The sequence below is a fragment of the Balearica regulorum genome, chromosome 2 (genome assembly GCF_011004875.1).
Source record: "Balearica regulorum gibbericeps isolate bBalReg1 chromosome 2, bBalReg1.pri, whole genome shotgun sequence".
Lineage (NCBI taxonomy): Eukaryota > Metazoa > Chordata > Aves > Gruiformes > Gruidae > Balearica > Balearica regulorum.
In genome coordinates this window covers 7,669,085-7,686,112 of record NC_046185.1, presented here as the reverse complement: position 1 = coordinate 7,686,112, position 17,028 = coordinate 7,669,085, and the positions used below count along the sequence as shown (strand labels likewise).

Below are 17,028 nucleotides of genomic sequence, written 5' to 3'. Positions count from 1 at the left end.
CAGCTTAAATGTAGGTATACTTCCCTGACTGTGAATTCTTCCACTGTGCTTAAAGATGTTGGCTGCCTTGTGCATGTGATGCTTTCTAATAGTTGATTATTCTGTGTAAAATCTGTGGAAATGTACTGAAATCCGTTATTTAAACTTTTATATATAGGAATTACTGCCGTAAGAAAATTCATAACACATACAGTCATCACTGGGAAAAAAGTTGCAGTGTTCAGTGAAAGCTGGGATTTTGAAATTAGTGGGATTAACTAAAACAGTAACACTTCTAAAATCAATTCATCTCGTAACTACATGAGAATGACTTCTGAAACTGCAGTAAAACGAAGGCATCACATTTTCCACTTCCATATAACCACTTGATTTTAAACTGTTGTCAAAATATCTATGACAAATGAATTTGCAATATCTTGACTTCTGAGTAGTTGCACAGAACATCATGCAGGCATTCTGCTTACAGCTGTGACAACCATGCCTGTTGGAAAGGAACTTGACCTTGGGCTTTTAAAAATACTTTTTACTCAAGAAAGATGCTTTTCTAAAACAAATTTACTAACCTGAAATATATGACTTAAAAGGAACTGTTCAGTTTTACTTAAGCTAAACATGAAGATACTTTCTTTAGAAAAAAAATTATAATTCAGAGCTGTTTCATATGGCAAGTAAAACCATACCATAAATGCTACTAAAATTGTGGTATAATTTTAGCTTTATTTACAAGGTATGTTTCAGCAAAAGCTTATTGGTGCAAGTTGGTTGTTCAGATATTTATGCAGGTATAAATAATGAAGGTATGTTTCCTTTTGTGAATTTGGAAAATTGAGTAATGTTCTATAAGGTGAAGGCTAGAAATACTAGTTTAAGAAGAACTTTCTCTGACAGATGCCATAAGTTGGAAGATTGCTTTCCTTGAGCAAGGTGCTACATGGGTAAGCACATGGTCCTACAGAGAACAGGCTTATTGCAGACTTAGATCTTCTTTCCTGGAGAAACTGGTCTTACCAGATGTTAGTTCCTTCCCTTATGAGTTGCAGCTGGAATGAATCCCTAAGCTGGACTTTCAAGGTTTATCATGCTTCTAGGGAAGTGTGATCTTGGTCTAAAATTCCATGAAGGGATTCAACTGATTTTGAGAATAAGTTTAATGGAATAATATTTGGAAACAATTGAATGTGGTAGTGATCTAAACTGTGTAATGTGTATCTTCATACACAGAAAAGATACTTGAATTCACTTGCTATTGAGCATGTGGAAGGGATAGTAATTAATGTTATTGCTCTGCTATTTAGTTTTTAACTTGGATGCTAAGAGTTTTTAACATTCAATTCATGTTGAAGTTCACACATAAAATTTTCACATGCTTCTTTAAAGGCTGCCTTTATATTTTTTCTGCCAAGTTATGTTACTGCAGCCAAGGACTGTAATAGGTGACTAAAAAATGTACTGCCTACAATAATTGTATCAAAAGTAGTGTTTTGCCTCTTTTCTGCTGGCAGTGGCAGTAAAGGCCTTCTGAAGCATTAGAGGTGTTAAATTAATCCAGAGTGGTGTGCTGGAATTAGTCACCTTCCACATGCACCAACTAACTGCTGACCTCCATAGGTTTCTTGTACATTTGTGGACCAGAATACACAAATGCTTTAGGATCTCTGGGTTATTACCATTTTTGTAAGTATTCTGAAAGCATTTTTCAAAATTCTTGAGCTCTATTTTATATATTAAAATACAACCCATCCACAATGTTATGTCCCTTCATTCACCTGTGGTTTCATGTTCTTTCAGTACAAGTTTACCTTTTCACACATGGCACTTACACATCAATAGCTTGTGCTTTAGAAAACAAACTTGCAGACAGATTCCTGGAGCTTTATCAGAGCAATTTACATCAAAGACCAGGAAAGTTGTGTTAGAATAAACAAGCTGAGAAACTTATGAATGGCAGGTTGAGTCAACAGGTATGCATGAAGGTTACTCCAGTAGATGCAGTTTTCATAGCTAATCTTTTACAGGCACCGAAGTATGGTAGCATTCATTTTGCTAGTTCACTTGACCAGTGCAGTGTCACAGAACTTAGATTTTTTTCCAATTTCTGTAGTAAGAGTAAGGTTATGCTTGTTGGTAATGGTTATGTGGGATCCAGGGGGTATGAGTTTTCTAAGTTATAAGAGTGTCTGGTGCAACTCTGAGTTTCACAGAATTTGGTCTAAGAATTTAGATGCATTACAGGTACTTACGATAGCCTCATCTCTGGTCCTTTCCCTAGCACTGAAATATGAACAAATTTTTATTGGACAGGAATGTAGACATTTTAGACAGCATGGTGTTCTGGGAAGCAGTGGGAAGAGATGTGTAACTTTGGAAGTAAGTGTGCACTTCTAGCCATGCAAAGCAGGGTAATGGTGGGGCTATGAAGGGAAATAATGGGCTGCTGTACACAGGATCTGTCCAGATCTGTTTCTCTGCACTGAATACATGTAATCTGTGATGCAACATGAATTTCTAGCATGCTTTCAGGTAACAAATCATGGCTTTCTGCACTCAAGTATTTAATGAGAAATCACATTGAGATGGGGACAGAATTCACTAGAACTAGTATTCTTTAAAAAATACCAAAGATGGAACAAATCTTTCCTTTAAAAAATCCTTTTAAAACTCTTCTGCAAAACAGTAGAAATCAAGTCGCTTGCTAAAACTTGCACCAGTGCTGAGAGGAAGGATCACCACCTTCAGGGTGCTGGCAATGCTGTTCTAGTGTGGCCCAGGATGACGGTCTTCGAGCATGCGTTCCTGTCTAGTGTTCAGCTTGTTAGGACTTCCAGGTCCTCTTCTGCAAAGCTGTTTTTTAGCTGTTTGGTTGCTAGTCTGTTCTGGTGCATGGGGTTATTCTTCCATGGGTGCAGGACTTTGCACTTCCCTTTGAACTAAATGAGGTTGCTGTCTGCCTGTTTGTCCAGCTTGTCAATGTACTTGTAAGCATCATTGCAAGCCTCTGGTGTTTGAATCACTTCTCCAGTTTTCTATTAGTTGTAAACTTGCTGAAGCTGCACTCTGTCCCATCATCTGGGTCATTGATGTTAAACAGTATTGACCCTCAGAGCACACCACTAGTGTCTGGCCACCAGCTGGACTTGTGATGCCACTAACTAAACTGTTTGAGCCAGGCAGGTCAGTTTTGAGTCCATCTTGCTGTTTGTTTCTCTAGCCTGTACCTCCTCAGTTGACATGAGGATGATATGGGAGACAGTCAAAAGCCCTACTACACGGACAACATCAGCTGCTTTTGTCTCACTGTGGAGGTACTCATATTGATGAAGGTTCTGAGTTTGGTGTGGATAAATCCATGAAGGCTACTCACAGTTACCTTGTCCTTTATATGTTTGGAAATGGTTTCCCAGGGCTGTTCACTACATCACCTTCCAAGGGATCATGGTGAGTCTTACCATCCTGTTAATCACCAGATCCTCCTACTTCCTCTTGAAGACAGGACTGATACTTGGTTTGCTTCAGCCATCAAGAATGTTCCCTGATGACCATGACCTTTAAAAGGGCTGTCTTAAGCATAGTGATCATGAAATGGTAGGTTTTTATTCTTGGATAGGTAAGGAGGTGGATCAGCAGAACTCCTACCTTGGACTTCCAGAGGGCAGACTTTGGCCTGTTAGGGGCCTGCTTGACAGAGTTCCTTGGGAGGCAGTCCTGAAGGGCAGAGGAGTCCAGGAAAGCTGGACATCCTTCAAGAAGGATATCTTAAAGGTGCAAGAGCAAGGCATGTGGTGAAAGATGAGCTGTCAGGGAAGATGACTGGCCTGGCAGAACAGAGAGCTTTGGGTGGAACTCAAGGAAAAAAAGGAGAGTTTATGGCCTCTGGAAGAACGGGCAGGCAGCTCAGGGGGGGCTACAAGGATGTTGTGAGGCTATGCAGGGAGAAAATTAGAAGGGCCAAAGCCCAGCTAGAACTTAATCTGGCTACTGCTGTAAAAGACAATAAAAAATGTTTCTATAAATACATTAACAACAAAAGGAGGGCTAAGGAGACTCTCTCCACTTTATTGGAAGTGAGGAGAAAAATAGTGACAAAGGATGAGGAAAAGGCAAAGGGGCCAGAAGGAGGATCTGGGAAACTACAGGCCTGTCAGTCTGACCTCAGTGCTGGGGAAAGGTTATGGAGCAGATCATCTTGAGTGCCATCCCATGGCATGTACAGGACCACCAGGTGATCAGGCCCAGCCATCATGGGTTCATGAAAGGCAGGTCCTGCTTGCCTAACCTGATCTATGACAAGGTCACTCGCTTAGTGGATGAGGGAGAGGCTGTGGATGTTGTCTGCCTGGATTTTAGTAAAGCCTTTGACACTGTTTCCCACAGCATTCTCCTGGAGAAACTGGCTGCTTATGGCTTGGACAGGTGTATGCTTTGCTGGGTAAAAAAACTGGCTGGATGGCTGGGCATAAAGAGTTGTGGTGAATGGAGTTAAATCCACTTGATGGCCAGTCACAAGTGGTTTTCCCCAGGGCTCAGTACTGGGGCCAGTTATCTTTATCTTTATCAATGATCTGGACAAGGGATCAAGTGCACCTTCATAAAGTTTGCAGATGACACCAAGTTGTGCAGGAGTGTTGATCTGCTCGAGGGTAGGAAGGCTCTGCAGAGGGATCTCCACAGGCTGGATCAGTGGGCCAAGCCAACTGTGTGAGATTCAACAGGGCTCAGTGCTGGGTCCTGCACTTGGGTCACAACAACCCCAGGCAATGCTACAGGCTTGGGGAGGGTGGCTGGAAAGCTGCCTGGAAGAAAAGGACCTGGGAGTATTGGTCAACAGCCAGCTGAATCTGAGCCAGCAGTGTGCCCAGGTGGCCAAGAAGGCCAACAGCATCCTGGCTTGTATCAGGAACAGTGTGGCCAGCAGGACTAGGGAAGTGATTGTGCCCCTGTACTTGGTACTGGTGAGGCTGCACCTCGAGTGCTGTGTTCAGTTTTGGGCCCCTCACTACAAGAAGGACATGGAGGTGCTGGAGTGTGTCCAGAGAAGGGCAACAAAGCTGGTGAAGGGTCTAGAGCACAAGTCTGATGAGGAGCAGCTGAGGGAACTGGGGTTGTTTAGCCTGGAGAAAAGGAGGCTGAGGGGAGATGTTATCCCTCTCTACAGCTACCTGAAAGGAGGTTGTAGCCAGGTGGTTGTCAGTCTCTTCTCTGAATTAACAAGCCCTTGGATGAGAGGAAATGGCCTCAAGTTTTGCGGGGGATGTTGGCTATTAGGAGAAGCTTCTTTACCAAAAGTGTTATTGGTCAGTGGAACAGGCTTCCCAGGGAAGTGGTTGAGTGACCATCCTTGGAGGTACTAAAGATATGTATATGTGGTTTAGTGGTTGGATGTGGCAGTGCTAGGTTAGTGGTTGAACTTGATGATCTTAAAGGTACTTTCCAACCTAAATGACTCTCTGATAAACAGTGGCCTGATGTCAGCAGCTCCCTCAGTGCTTGTGGATGTTTCCTGAAATTTCTGGTTCAGTGATGACTTAAAGTAAATTGTCACTTATAGGTATGAATTGTTTTAGAAATGTGTCACATCCTATTGATAAATTCTAATAAATTAAGAATTGCCAGAGTGTGAGGCTGTACCCTGGGCTTCTGTTAGTTGGGATGAAGAGTACTGGCCAAACTCTAGAGTTGCTAAAAGAATTTTGAGAAGTAGGGGAAGATTACACTGCTTTGTCTTGCTGATGGCTACATAAATCTTGCATAATGCTAAGTAAACAGTTGTATGCTTATTTGTGTAACTATCAGTTATGCAAAATAGGGGATGGAAGATACCCCACTAAGATGTGTTTTGGTAGTATAGATATCTTCCAGTATTAAATGTCATTTTATTGAATGTCAGCAGCTTCTTAGACTCTTTGTCTTTGCCAGTGCCCTAAAAAGCTTTAAGTGTGGTCTTTAATAGTGCTCAAGTGTCTGCTTTATGGTTCAATAACTAGATGTGTTATGGCTAGTGTTTCAACTTGGCAATAGTTTAAAATGATACATGCATATTAAGAGCTGCAGGTGTTACCCATTTTTCAAATGAGATCTGAAATGCTGCACTTGTGGAAGCTGTCAAAAGAATCACAGAAAGTTTGTGCTATGTAATAAGAAAGAAAGGATCTAGACCTTTCTTGATGACTCACCAAGATGACAAGTTAAATCTTGTTTAAGGGCTACCTGATCATGTTCATACATATAAATGAAAAAGATGGAACAGCTTTTTGTAAGGGCTCTTGATACAAAACATTAACTTCATTTTGTCTAAACCCTATGCCCCAAGTAGTTTAAGATGATCTGTATGTTGGATCCCCTTATGAAATAACAAGTCATGGCTTTACATTTGAAACCAGCATCCAAAGTAGCTCACATCTATAGTGCCAACTGTCATGTTTGCACATGCTGCTTGAGGGAACTACTTTAGGCTGATGTTTAAAACTCCATAAGAAATGTCTTCTAAACAAAGATCACTCAATACTAACTCCTCCACTTTGTTCCTACCATACTGTCTAAATAGTATAGAGGGCTTCCAGAGCTTTGCCTTTGAGGCTTGTGGGCTGCTTGTGCTGTCATATGGAATAACAAAAAATTACTTGCAGAAAGGGAATGTGATAAGTGGTGCAGAGTCTAGTTGCAGTCCTGTATCTAGTGGTGTGCCTTAAGGGTCGGTACTGGGTCCAGTCTTGTTCAACATATTCATCAATGACCTGGACGTGGGGACAGAGTGTACCCTCAGCAAATTTGCTGAGGATACTAAGCTGGGAGGAGTGGCTGACACAGCAGAAGGCTGTGCTGCTATTCTGAGACCTGGACAGACTAGAGAGCTGGGCACAGAGGAACCTAATGAAATTCAATAAGGGCAAGTGTAGGGTCCTGCACCTAGGGAAGAACAACCCTAAGCACCCAGTACAGGTTAGGGGTTGACCTGCTGGGAAGCAGCACTGTGGAGAAGGACCTGGGAGTCCTGTTGGACAACAAGCTCTCCATGAGCCAGCAATGTGCCCTTGTGGCCAAGAAGGCCAATGGTATCCTGGGGTGCATTAAGAAGAGCGTGGACAGCAGGTCAAGGGAGATTATCCTCCTCCTCTACTCTGGTGAGACCACATCTGGAATAGTGTCCAGTTCAAGAAAGACAGGGAACTACTGGAGAGAGTCCAGTAGAAGGCTACAAAGATGATTCAGGTAATTGAGCATCTGAGCAAAGGCTGAGGGAGCTGGGTCTGTTTAGCCTGGAGGAGAGAAGACTGAGAGGGATCTTATCAATCCTTACAAATATCTAAAGGGTGGATGTCAAGAGGAAGGGGCCACATTCTTCTCAGTGGTGCCCAGTGACAGGACAAAGGGCAATGGGCACAAACTGGAACACAGGAAGTTCCATCTGAACATGAGGAAAAACTTCTTTACTTTGAGGGTGACGGAGCACTGGAACAGGCTGCCCAGAGAGGTTGTAGAGTCTTCTGTGGAAATACTCAAAACCTGCCTGGATGCCATCCTGTGCATCATGCTCTAGGTGATCCTACTCTAACAGGGGCTTTGGATTAGATGATCTCTAGAGGTGCATTCCAACCCCTACCAAGCTGTGAATCTGAACTGTATTACTGCAGGCTATTGTGCAGTAGATATGGTAGATTAAAAACAAGAGAGTAGGAGTGCCTCTTCAGATGCTTTATTATAGGAAGGATTGTAAAGTGCCTGAGGCTTTAAGAAACCTCTGAAGGTCTAGTCTTCTGCTCTAAGCAGGAGAAAAGCCAATGCTCTTGCCAATATTTAGGCAGCCCGATTAGGTGTTCCTGAAGCAGGGAGGAGTATGGCAGTCAAGTATTTTTGTCTTGATAGGATGTAGCATCCAAGTTTGAAGTACTTGAGTGTAGGACACTGGGCACTGTTTTTCCATGTATATATATTTAAGTTGCCTTTGGAATTTTTTTGGTTTGAAGTTATCCAACAAATGTGCTGAAATTCTTGTAGTTAGTGGATTCCTGACCTTGGTAATGTAGAAATCTTCATGTTTGAAGAAAGCTGTCAACAGTAGGTAAATCATAGGAAATCGTAGCACTTTGTTATAAGTTCAGAAACTCTCTTAACAGTGAAATAAATAGTAATTTTCAGTGGAGTAGGGTGGGTATAGAAGAGCGAAGCCTGTGTTTACATCTTGTTTTTTCTTGAGCAAGACTGACTGAACATCTGTTAATATCTTAGTGTTACTTTTGACAGTTTCTACTGTGGTACTTTCTACTTTATTGCTAATATTAATCAGTCTGAACAGATTTTAGTGGAGTCATTTTTGAAGTGAAGGTAATAGGTGTTCAATTAGCTTTGAATTGCTTAAATAAAAAGGCCTATTCAAAATATTTGTCATATTGGTGACTGAAATGTATTTTCAGATCAGTGCAGACAGTAGTACTTAAACTGTAAAATAGAACTTACAATGCCTGTGAATGCAATTTAAATAAAGATTGGTTTAAGTCCTTCAACAGGGATATTATTATTAATTTGAGTATGCTGAATGTTGTAGACATCAGTCTAGCATGAACCACTCATTTTATTGTAAATTCAAATTAGATTCATTGTCAGTTGCTGCTACAAAATTAAGGTGGCATATAAAAGACAGTTATTCTGAATTCAACTATTGTAGTAATTGCATTTGTTGAAACAAATTCTTATGTTTCTTATGCACAGTTTATGTTCCTACTCTTAATGTGTTACTGCTTATGCCAGTTCAGAACTAGAACCTACTGTGGAGGCTAAATTTGTGATTTTAAAAAGGCTTTTTAATGTATCAAAATAATGGCTGAGGAGGATAAGTGGAGTTTTCTGAAGTTCATAGAAGAATGGGGATGGATGCAGTAACAGAGCAGCTGCATTAAAAATTGAAAATGTTATTGCTTTTTTGATTTGAGTCTTAGACTCATTCTAGAAGGATCTAGATATAACCATTCCACTATATTTACCCCCCTTATTTTCAAATTTTTGAGGCTATTTTTGTTTTGCTTGATTACTTTAGTTCTCCAGTTTGACTTTTTCTGAAGATACACTAAGCAGTATTTGCTTTGGAAAAATCTTGTGGGTGGAAAATACTTACATCAGACGATGTTCAGTTGCTGCTCTTAATTGTTCTGGGATATTGAGGTGCTACATACAACTCAAACTGAGGAATTCTGCATCCTTTGTGAATATATATACACAGAGAAACTGCTTTGAGGCTGAACTTACTTCTTTTGCTTAGTGCAAAAGTTGAGTCATCCAACTTCATACTGATCAAGAGGACAGAGACAGTGAGTAGTAGGTCTTCTAGAGTCTGCCTTCAGGAAATGTGGACTTTATTTCAGAAAGCCTTTGGAAATGTATTAGAGCTGTAGTGTGGTGATTTTAGTTTAAGTTCATTTTGTGCAGTACTATTTTTTGTCTGAAAAAACAAGAAATACTTGTTGGAGAGGTACTGTTTCAGATAATTTAATCACTCCATTAATGGTGGTTAATGATAAAGGAGTCCAGTGTGAGAGATGTATAATCTGAAGCACACTTGAGACCATTTTGCTATGATAATGAGATTAAGCTCTTGTCAATGTCATCAAAATTAGAACTATTGTTGGTCTCATCCTAGATTACTGCACTTTGGATTTACCAGACCAAGTCATGGAAGGACTGTGAGCATTAAAACAACATCCAGCATAGCAGATTTTCTGTGACTTAGCTTCAGTGCAAAAGTTCTAATTGCCAGTGTTTTCAGAAAAGTGTCCTTAAAATGTACCTTCTGAGATACAAGTATGGATTTGCCACAATAAAAAGTTTCAAATAAACAGTATACTATGTGTAAAAAAAAAAAAATTCTCCAGCATTCTGTAAAGTAATGTTTTAATCCAAAAGACTGCTTCGGAAGTACTACTGATGCTCTGAGCTGGAAGGATTGTAGAAAGTTTCAGGAAACTGAACCAATATTGTCCATGTTTTTTCTTCATTCAGAAAAAACTATTTTTGCTGTGAAAGTTTGCTACAACTGCCTTGGAGTCCCCCTCTTCCTGTGGAAGCAAACTAATAAGTCTGTTTTTTGTGGTACCATCACTTGGATTTTTTTAATGTGAAACCATAACTAATCATACTGTCAGACCAGGGACCCATCTACCTCAGTGTTGTATCTCCAGCAACGGTCAATAGTAGAAAGCCTTTTCAAGAAGTTAAGACAGGGAAAGTATAATACTTCCACAGCCTTCAATTGGACTTAGAGCTTTATCAGCTGAAGATAATGTGTTGGTGTCTTTTTTCTAAGACAATTCTGAAGTCTTGAGAATGAACTGAGAAGTGCTATTGTTGGGCATCCTTCAGTAGTTGTGTAACAAATTTGTGTGGTTTACTTGGTCTAAATTTTGATGTTTGTTTCTTAGCTACAAGTTAATAAAATTGGAATTGTCCAAATAAAGCAAAATATATTGCTGTTGTATAGTGTTAGTAATTTCCAAAATCACTCCAGTGTGTTTCAGTCAGGCATTGTTTAGGAGGATTTATAAAGGGTAATGTTATTTCAATATTTTCATTTTGAAAATGAATGTGGAAACTATTTCTAGTGGAATTGCAACACCTTATGTTTTCTAAAGCCATGATCATTTGGATGTCCTAAATCCAAAGAATTCTTGGGTTCTTCACTTGTTCTTCCATTTGAAGTGGAAAAAATGAGTATGAAATTATTTGGATTTTGCAGGGTGTCTAAGACTCTGAATCAAAAGAAAAATAGTAGAATGTTTCTTAAGGATTTGCAGACAAATCTACCTGGTTCCTGTTGCTCCTGATCTTGTGTTTTGGAAACATTGCATTTGTCCTTAATACAATAAACTTTGAGTTTGACTTTTGATCTTACATTGATTATATTGATTTACTGCAGACAAATACAGAGCATCACTTTGTTCTACATCAAACACAAGTATTTTTATTGGCTTAGCAGAGGGAGCTGGAATCCTGGCTTGTAGTTATGCCACAGGAAGATTAATTCTACCTAAAGATTAATGTGAAACAATTCTACTTTGTCATTATCTGATGTATCTAGCAATGTTATTTGAATTAACTGAGGAGTAATCATTGCTTAAATCTCTCTGCTATGATTAAATGTAAAGAAAAAAAAATCCATGCAGTTATTACTTCATCCAGTTAAAATCCTGGACTGTTGCATTAGCTTCATCCTTAGTTTGAGAACATGAGATTTTAATCTCTAGCATTATGAGAAGCTTTAATCACATGTTTATTTACTATTTGTGATCTAGGAGATGTCATTGCTTCATATAGCGAAGGAGTACAGAATGTAATCTAAGGATTAGGAAAAGGCAAATCTTACTATCCATTTGACCTTGAAAATCTGATTGGATTTCCTGTGTGATCTGGCATGATTTTTCCCTAATTACCTAAAACTTGATGTATGTGATAGATATTGAATGAGCTGTGGAAATATGGATGCTTAAGTTCTAATGCTTAACTTTATTTCATATTCATCTTGGATTAAAATGCAAAGAAGTGACAAGAAAAAACAGAAAAATGAGAAAATGTGGCTTCAATGTAAGATAAATTTTCAGTAATTCAGTGGCTTTTTTCATTCAAAACAAAAGCCTTACGATAGCAGTGAATATGCATAAAGCCTTAAGTCAGTTTGATTAACTTTGGACCATATTAGGAAAAATTCTTGTATTTCATAGTGCTATGGCAATGGGCTATGGCTGTTTATTAGAAGAAAACCAAGCCATTTGACTTTAAAACAAATGGTAGAAATTGTGATCCATTTTGCAGCTTGATTGGCAGTCCCCTAGAGGTTTCAGTAGCTTCTTGAAGCAAATGGAAAGTTGAATAGACAGTGAAAGTTAAAGAATAAAGAAATGATTGTTCTTAAAATGGACAATAAAAAGTATGTAGTTATGTGGAGTAGGAAAACTGATGTTTGGAGTAATGAACAGATTTGTTTTAATATTTACTTTGGCCACTTTAAATTGAGCAATTATTAGAACAAGAAGGAAATACTCTTTTTATGACTCTCTAATTTTTTTGTATTAAGTAAATCAAAATACTATAGAATGAGTATATCTAGCATTAATCAAGTTGCAGTTAAATTTGTCAAATACTGAATTGAAGTAACTTATGTAAGCTAAAATATTTAGGAAATACAAATAAGTGTATTGATCTTTTAAGATATTTATGCAGCTAGCTCATCTGAGGAATGTTACTGCAATGTTGTTAGGACTCTGCTCTTAACTCTTCAAATACACTTTAACCTTGACAAGTCCTTTTGAGACATCTGAATGTTCCTGAAGCAAAACTCACTCTCAGGTTTATTTCTTGGTAGTTTCTAAGAAGGTCTTTAAACTACTGTTTATTCATAAAATTGTGATTCTAATTTAGAATTCCTTATTACTTACAGAAATGGAATTTTTATGAAATGAAATTTTCAAGTAGGCAAGGGGATTGCAGTGTATGACATACTATGCAGATATGTACAATAGTGTGTGACTCAACAGGAGAAATCAAATTTTTAGCTTTACCAGTTCGTAAAAACATAGTGGGCTTTGTTAAAGGTACTTTTATTTTGTAGTTTAGATTATTTCAGAACAAAGTCCTTTACTTGTATCAATCTAATTATCAGGAGTCTTCACTGATCTAGTCTCAAATACTACAGTACAGTGCATTAATTTAATTTTTAATCTTGAATAGAGTTGAACTGTGCACTTCTGATACTCTGAACAAATTCTAGTCCTAACATTTAAAGTCAATAGTAACTGAAGTCATTAAATTTTGTTGTAACTGCATTTGCTTCAGTAATAACGAAGTGGATATCTTTTAATAAACTAATATTTGGTATTTCTTGGTATAAAATGTTGCTGAACAGCATACTTCTGATCACAGCTTTGTGTGTTTATACTGGTAATAATGTATACCAACAGCAGCCTTAATCAGTGTCATGTTTCTGGTTTTACTCATAAAATGTACAAACCTAAGTATTTAGTTTTTCAAGAGAGATCAGAGCTGTATCATAACTGCCTTTGTTGTATCAGGAATCAGGGGTGTTAAAAGTAGTTTATTTGGGGTGGCTGTGATAGTACTACACTTCTGTGTCTGAATGTGATATTCAAAACTTTGACTGCTGAAAAATACCAGTCACCTGCTTTGAGTGGGAACATCGTGACCTATAAAATTTCAGTCTTAATTTCATCTGGAAATGAATTTCAATGGCACTTTGGATCACTTAATTACCCATACTTCTCTAGTCCTTGAAGTGGTGTCTAAAAACATCTGAATTTCACTTTTACTTGGATTCAGCTGTTAAAATATGTTTCTCAGTAGTTATCAGCCTGTGGGCTGAGGGATTTGAAGTTTTTTCTGAGCATGCTGCAACTTAAGATACTTTAGAGGAAGATTGCTTTACAGACTAGGACTCAAGATTGTTTACCTTACTAGAATCCCTATGAATCAAACTTCCTAGGGACTTGCCAAGAAGATTTGGAAGGATGTTGTTTCAGAAGCCTTTAGGTAGTCTGAGGCTAGTGTGGCTTGCTTAGTTCTTCAGTCACTGAACACTAGCTTGAATAAATGCAATTGCATTTCCTGTTCTGTGCTACTAAGGCAAAAACTTGCATAGCATTGGAGTTTCAGTTATTGGGAAAGATGTTAGCATCATCATTTTTGTGCTAAATGGGAATGGACTGGTATTAAACAAAGCTGCTAATGATGCATGGGTTTTTCAGTAATAAGAAATGTGTTATGTTACTACTCCTTCTGACTAAATTGTCTTTTAAAGTGCACTTCAGGGATACTTTCTTCTATATTTTTGAGTCTCTTTGCACTCAAATTTTTTGTTACTGTCTTCTGTTGACATAACATCACATTCCCACTAAAGACACTTCAAGGTGTTGATAAATTTCACTAATTTCTGCAGGTTAAGTAGAGTGGAAGAGTGTTTTGTGAAAAGTTAACAAGATATTTAAAGATTTGGGCGGACAAATGCTAGATCTCTGTAGGAGAACTACTCTTGTGCTTCTGAAATGGATTGGATTTTGCAATGTCCTGTGCTAACATGTTTAACACAGCAACTCACGACATGCTGGACTCCAATCCAGCAAAGGGTTCAAGCAGTGCTTCATTTTTAGTCTCCTTTTATGTTCAAGTTTCCCCACCAATGAAGCTAAATCTGCTATTTTTCATTAGCATGCTGGAGGGTCAATATTTGGAGAGAATTACATACAGAACTGATTCTTGATTATAATTCTCTAGACTGAGTAGTTGTGCAGCCTGAGTTTTTCTGTTGTCATTGATACAACACTAATCTCAGATTTTTAGGTGATCTGTGTGCCTCAATTACATTCCTAAAATTTTGAAAGATTGATATGACACTTGCTCATAAGTGTGCTGTAGACAACCACCATTAAAACTCCATACTTTGTTTATAGTATAGAGGAATAAAGTATTGAATTATGCTCTAAGTTTTCAAATTTAAAAGTGAATAAAGTTATCTAAGAAGAGTTTTTACTGCTTGAGTTGTAAAATGTATCTTAAGCATTAAGTTAAAAGTTAGCATTTAAAATGCTTGCAATGCTAATTCATGGTGCTGATATGAACGTAAATATTAAAATAGACTGAACAAGTAAAACGTGGTTATGCTATTGGCTTATGTAACTGTATTAATTACACAATATGCTGTATGTATTATGCAATATAGTATTAGTTTTAAAGGTTATAATTTATGCTGACTTTGAAGATTCTCAGCTTTTAGATTATGTTAAACTGAGAAAATAACTAACTTTTTTTCCTTTAACAGAAATTGAAAAGTTCCAAAAAGGGGAAGGAAAGGAAGAAGAAAAGTATATTGATGTAGTCATCAATAAAAATATGAAGCTGGGACAAAAAGTTTTGATTCCAGTAAAACAATTTCCTAAGGTAAGCCCAACTTTCATACTTGATAAATCTAAGTGCTTATAAAAGATATTCCACTAATACCTTAACTAGTTTAACTGTTACACTTAAAACTATTAATCATCTCTGTTCTGCAGCCTGTTCTGTGGAAGTCCTAAGGTTGGTTCCTAAGTCCTAAGAATGGTTCTTGTTGGAATAAATGTGCAGGAAAGTAGTGCTTGTCACAAACAATAGTATGTGGAGAACAAATGATAAATCAATTGTATTTTCAGGATATCAGGATCCTCCTCTTCAGAACAGCAAGAGGAATGGAATATATTTAAATTGACTTTGTTGCCAGGCTTTGAAACTGTCTCATTGTAGATAGAGAAGTGCAGCTTAAAATGTTCCATTAAAGGAAACTTGCTGTGTAAATTCTTCCTTCTCATCCTCTTAAGTTTCAGCCATTGTTAGTTCAACCATTGTTAGTCTTGAATTAGTTATAGCTATACTCCTAAATTATGTAGTGTATTCTGGAGGGGTAGGGACTGTTTTGTTAATATCCTTGACCACCATTAATTCTTAACACTTCTTTACTGCCAAGTATTATCCTGCACTAAATTATTGCTACCTGGAAGCATTTACTCAACATTGAATAGGCTGTGTAACTTTGTTCCTTTGGTTCTCTTTAAATTTTAAATATGAGAACCAAATTAGCATTTTTTTCACTTGAAATGGCTTTTTCTTCCTACTAGAAATTTCAAGACTTGTTTCTGTTTCTACTCATGGAAGAAAAAGATTTCCTTTATTCCTTCCTCTATTTCTTCACGAAGACTTCTTTAGATATTTTTCCACACTGTCAGTGTTTTCCTCAGACTATGCTGGATAACTTGCAGGGATTGCTTTACTGCTGTTCAAAGTTTCATGAAGTACTGCTTTGGTGAATTCAAGATTGCATACCACTTATATGTGGGCACCTCTTTGGAACCCTGACTTAAGTCATCTTTATCACTGGCAAGAGCAGTGTACAAACATAGAGAAACATAAAGATGGAAAGGTAAAATATAGAGGAAGTTTACATGGTCTGTGTTTGTAATCAGGATGTTTTTCTTATAGATGTTGATACTTGAACTCAAGGGAAAAACAGGCAAAATGGATATTAAGAGGGAAAACAGGGCCTTTAGAAAGATGCTTCTGCTTCTTTACATAGTGTCAACTTTCATTAAAGGACTAAACACTGAAATTCTTATTTAGAACAGCTAGTAGGAAAGCCCTTGCTATCTGTTGAATGGGCAGGTATGTAATCCTGTATGTCTGTTTAGACCACTAGGTTTCAGGGAGCACAGAGTACAACTGTTGTGTAAAATAAATATGCCATGTGAGTTCCTGTGTCTCCACTAAGACTTTCTCCACAGAAAAGAATATCTCTACTTGCACAAACTTCCCTTCTGCCAGAGTGAATAAAATCCTAGGTATTTTCTATTTAAGAATATTTTTACCCCAATATAGGGGGTTCAATTTTCAGAAAATTCCATTTTATTACATAGAAGGATATTTATGTTAAAGCGTACTCATTAAAAATTCTGGATAGTCAAAAGGCATTAAACTTCTCACTGTATAAATATAGTCTGGGAGTATAAAGTCAGACTTACGACAGGTACTCTAGATCTTCTTTGAAAAAACCCACCCTAAACCACAAGCAGTCACTGCAGTTTAATATCACTTTTTATTAAAACCAGTCTTGCAGTTTTATTTCTGAGAACTAATAAATTTAAATACACTGTATGAAGTGACATAGCTTCAACATGGCAAACTGAGAGCCTTATCCTGGAATACTGTAGTTTGCAGTGAGTGATGTGAGTTTTGAATGCCTGTACACAGGGGAACAAAGTCAGTTTGGATCCTAATGTTTGCTCTGAAGGCTAATCTTCCTGTTAGGTGTGTTCAGAGGAGGGCTCAGAAATTAGGGATGCTTTTCCAAGTCTTTTGGGGTAGATAAGGAATTCTGCCAGTCATCTTGGTATCACTGAGCTGTATTCAGATTCTATAGAACTTAAGCAAAAAGTATTATGTGATGCTTATAAAGCATGAAGTGATGCTTCATGCAAATGCTTTATGCCTCTATGCTCTTCTGCGCATGTATGT

General features: G+C 37.8%; 1 protein-coding gene across 6 annotated transcripts in view; it reads left to right on the top strand.

The window, feature by feature from the left end:
- KHDRBS3 (KH RNA binding domain containing, signal transduction associated 3) overlaps window positions 1-17,028 on the top strand; it is a 96,022-nt gene that overhangs the window by 12,818 nt on the left and 66,176 nt on the right. For all 6 annotated transcript variants that reach the window (XR_012833684.1, XR_012833683.1, XR_012833685.1 and 3 more), the window contains exon 2: window positions 14,810-14,928. Coding sequence is in view for 3 of the 6 variants with exons in the window: in XM_075743267.1 (XP_075599382.1) it covers window positions 14,810-14,928 (119 nt within the window). In the remaining 3 variants the exon portion in view is untranslated. The remainder of the gene's footprint in view (window positions 1-14,809; window positions 14,929-17,028) is intronic.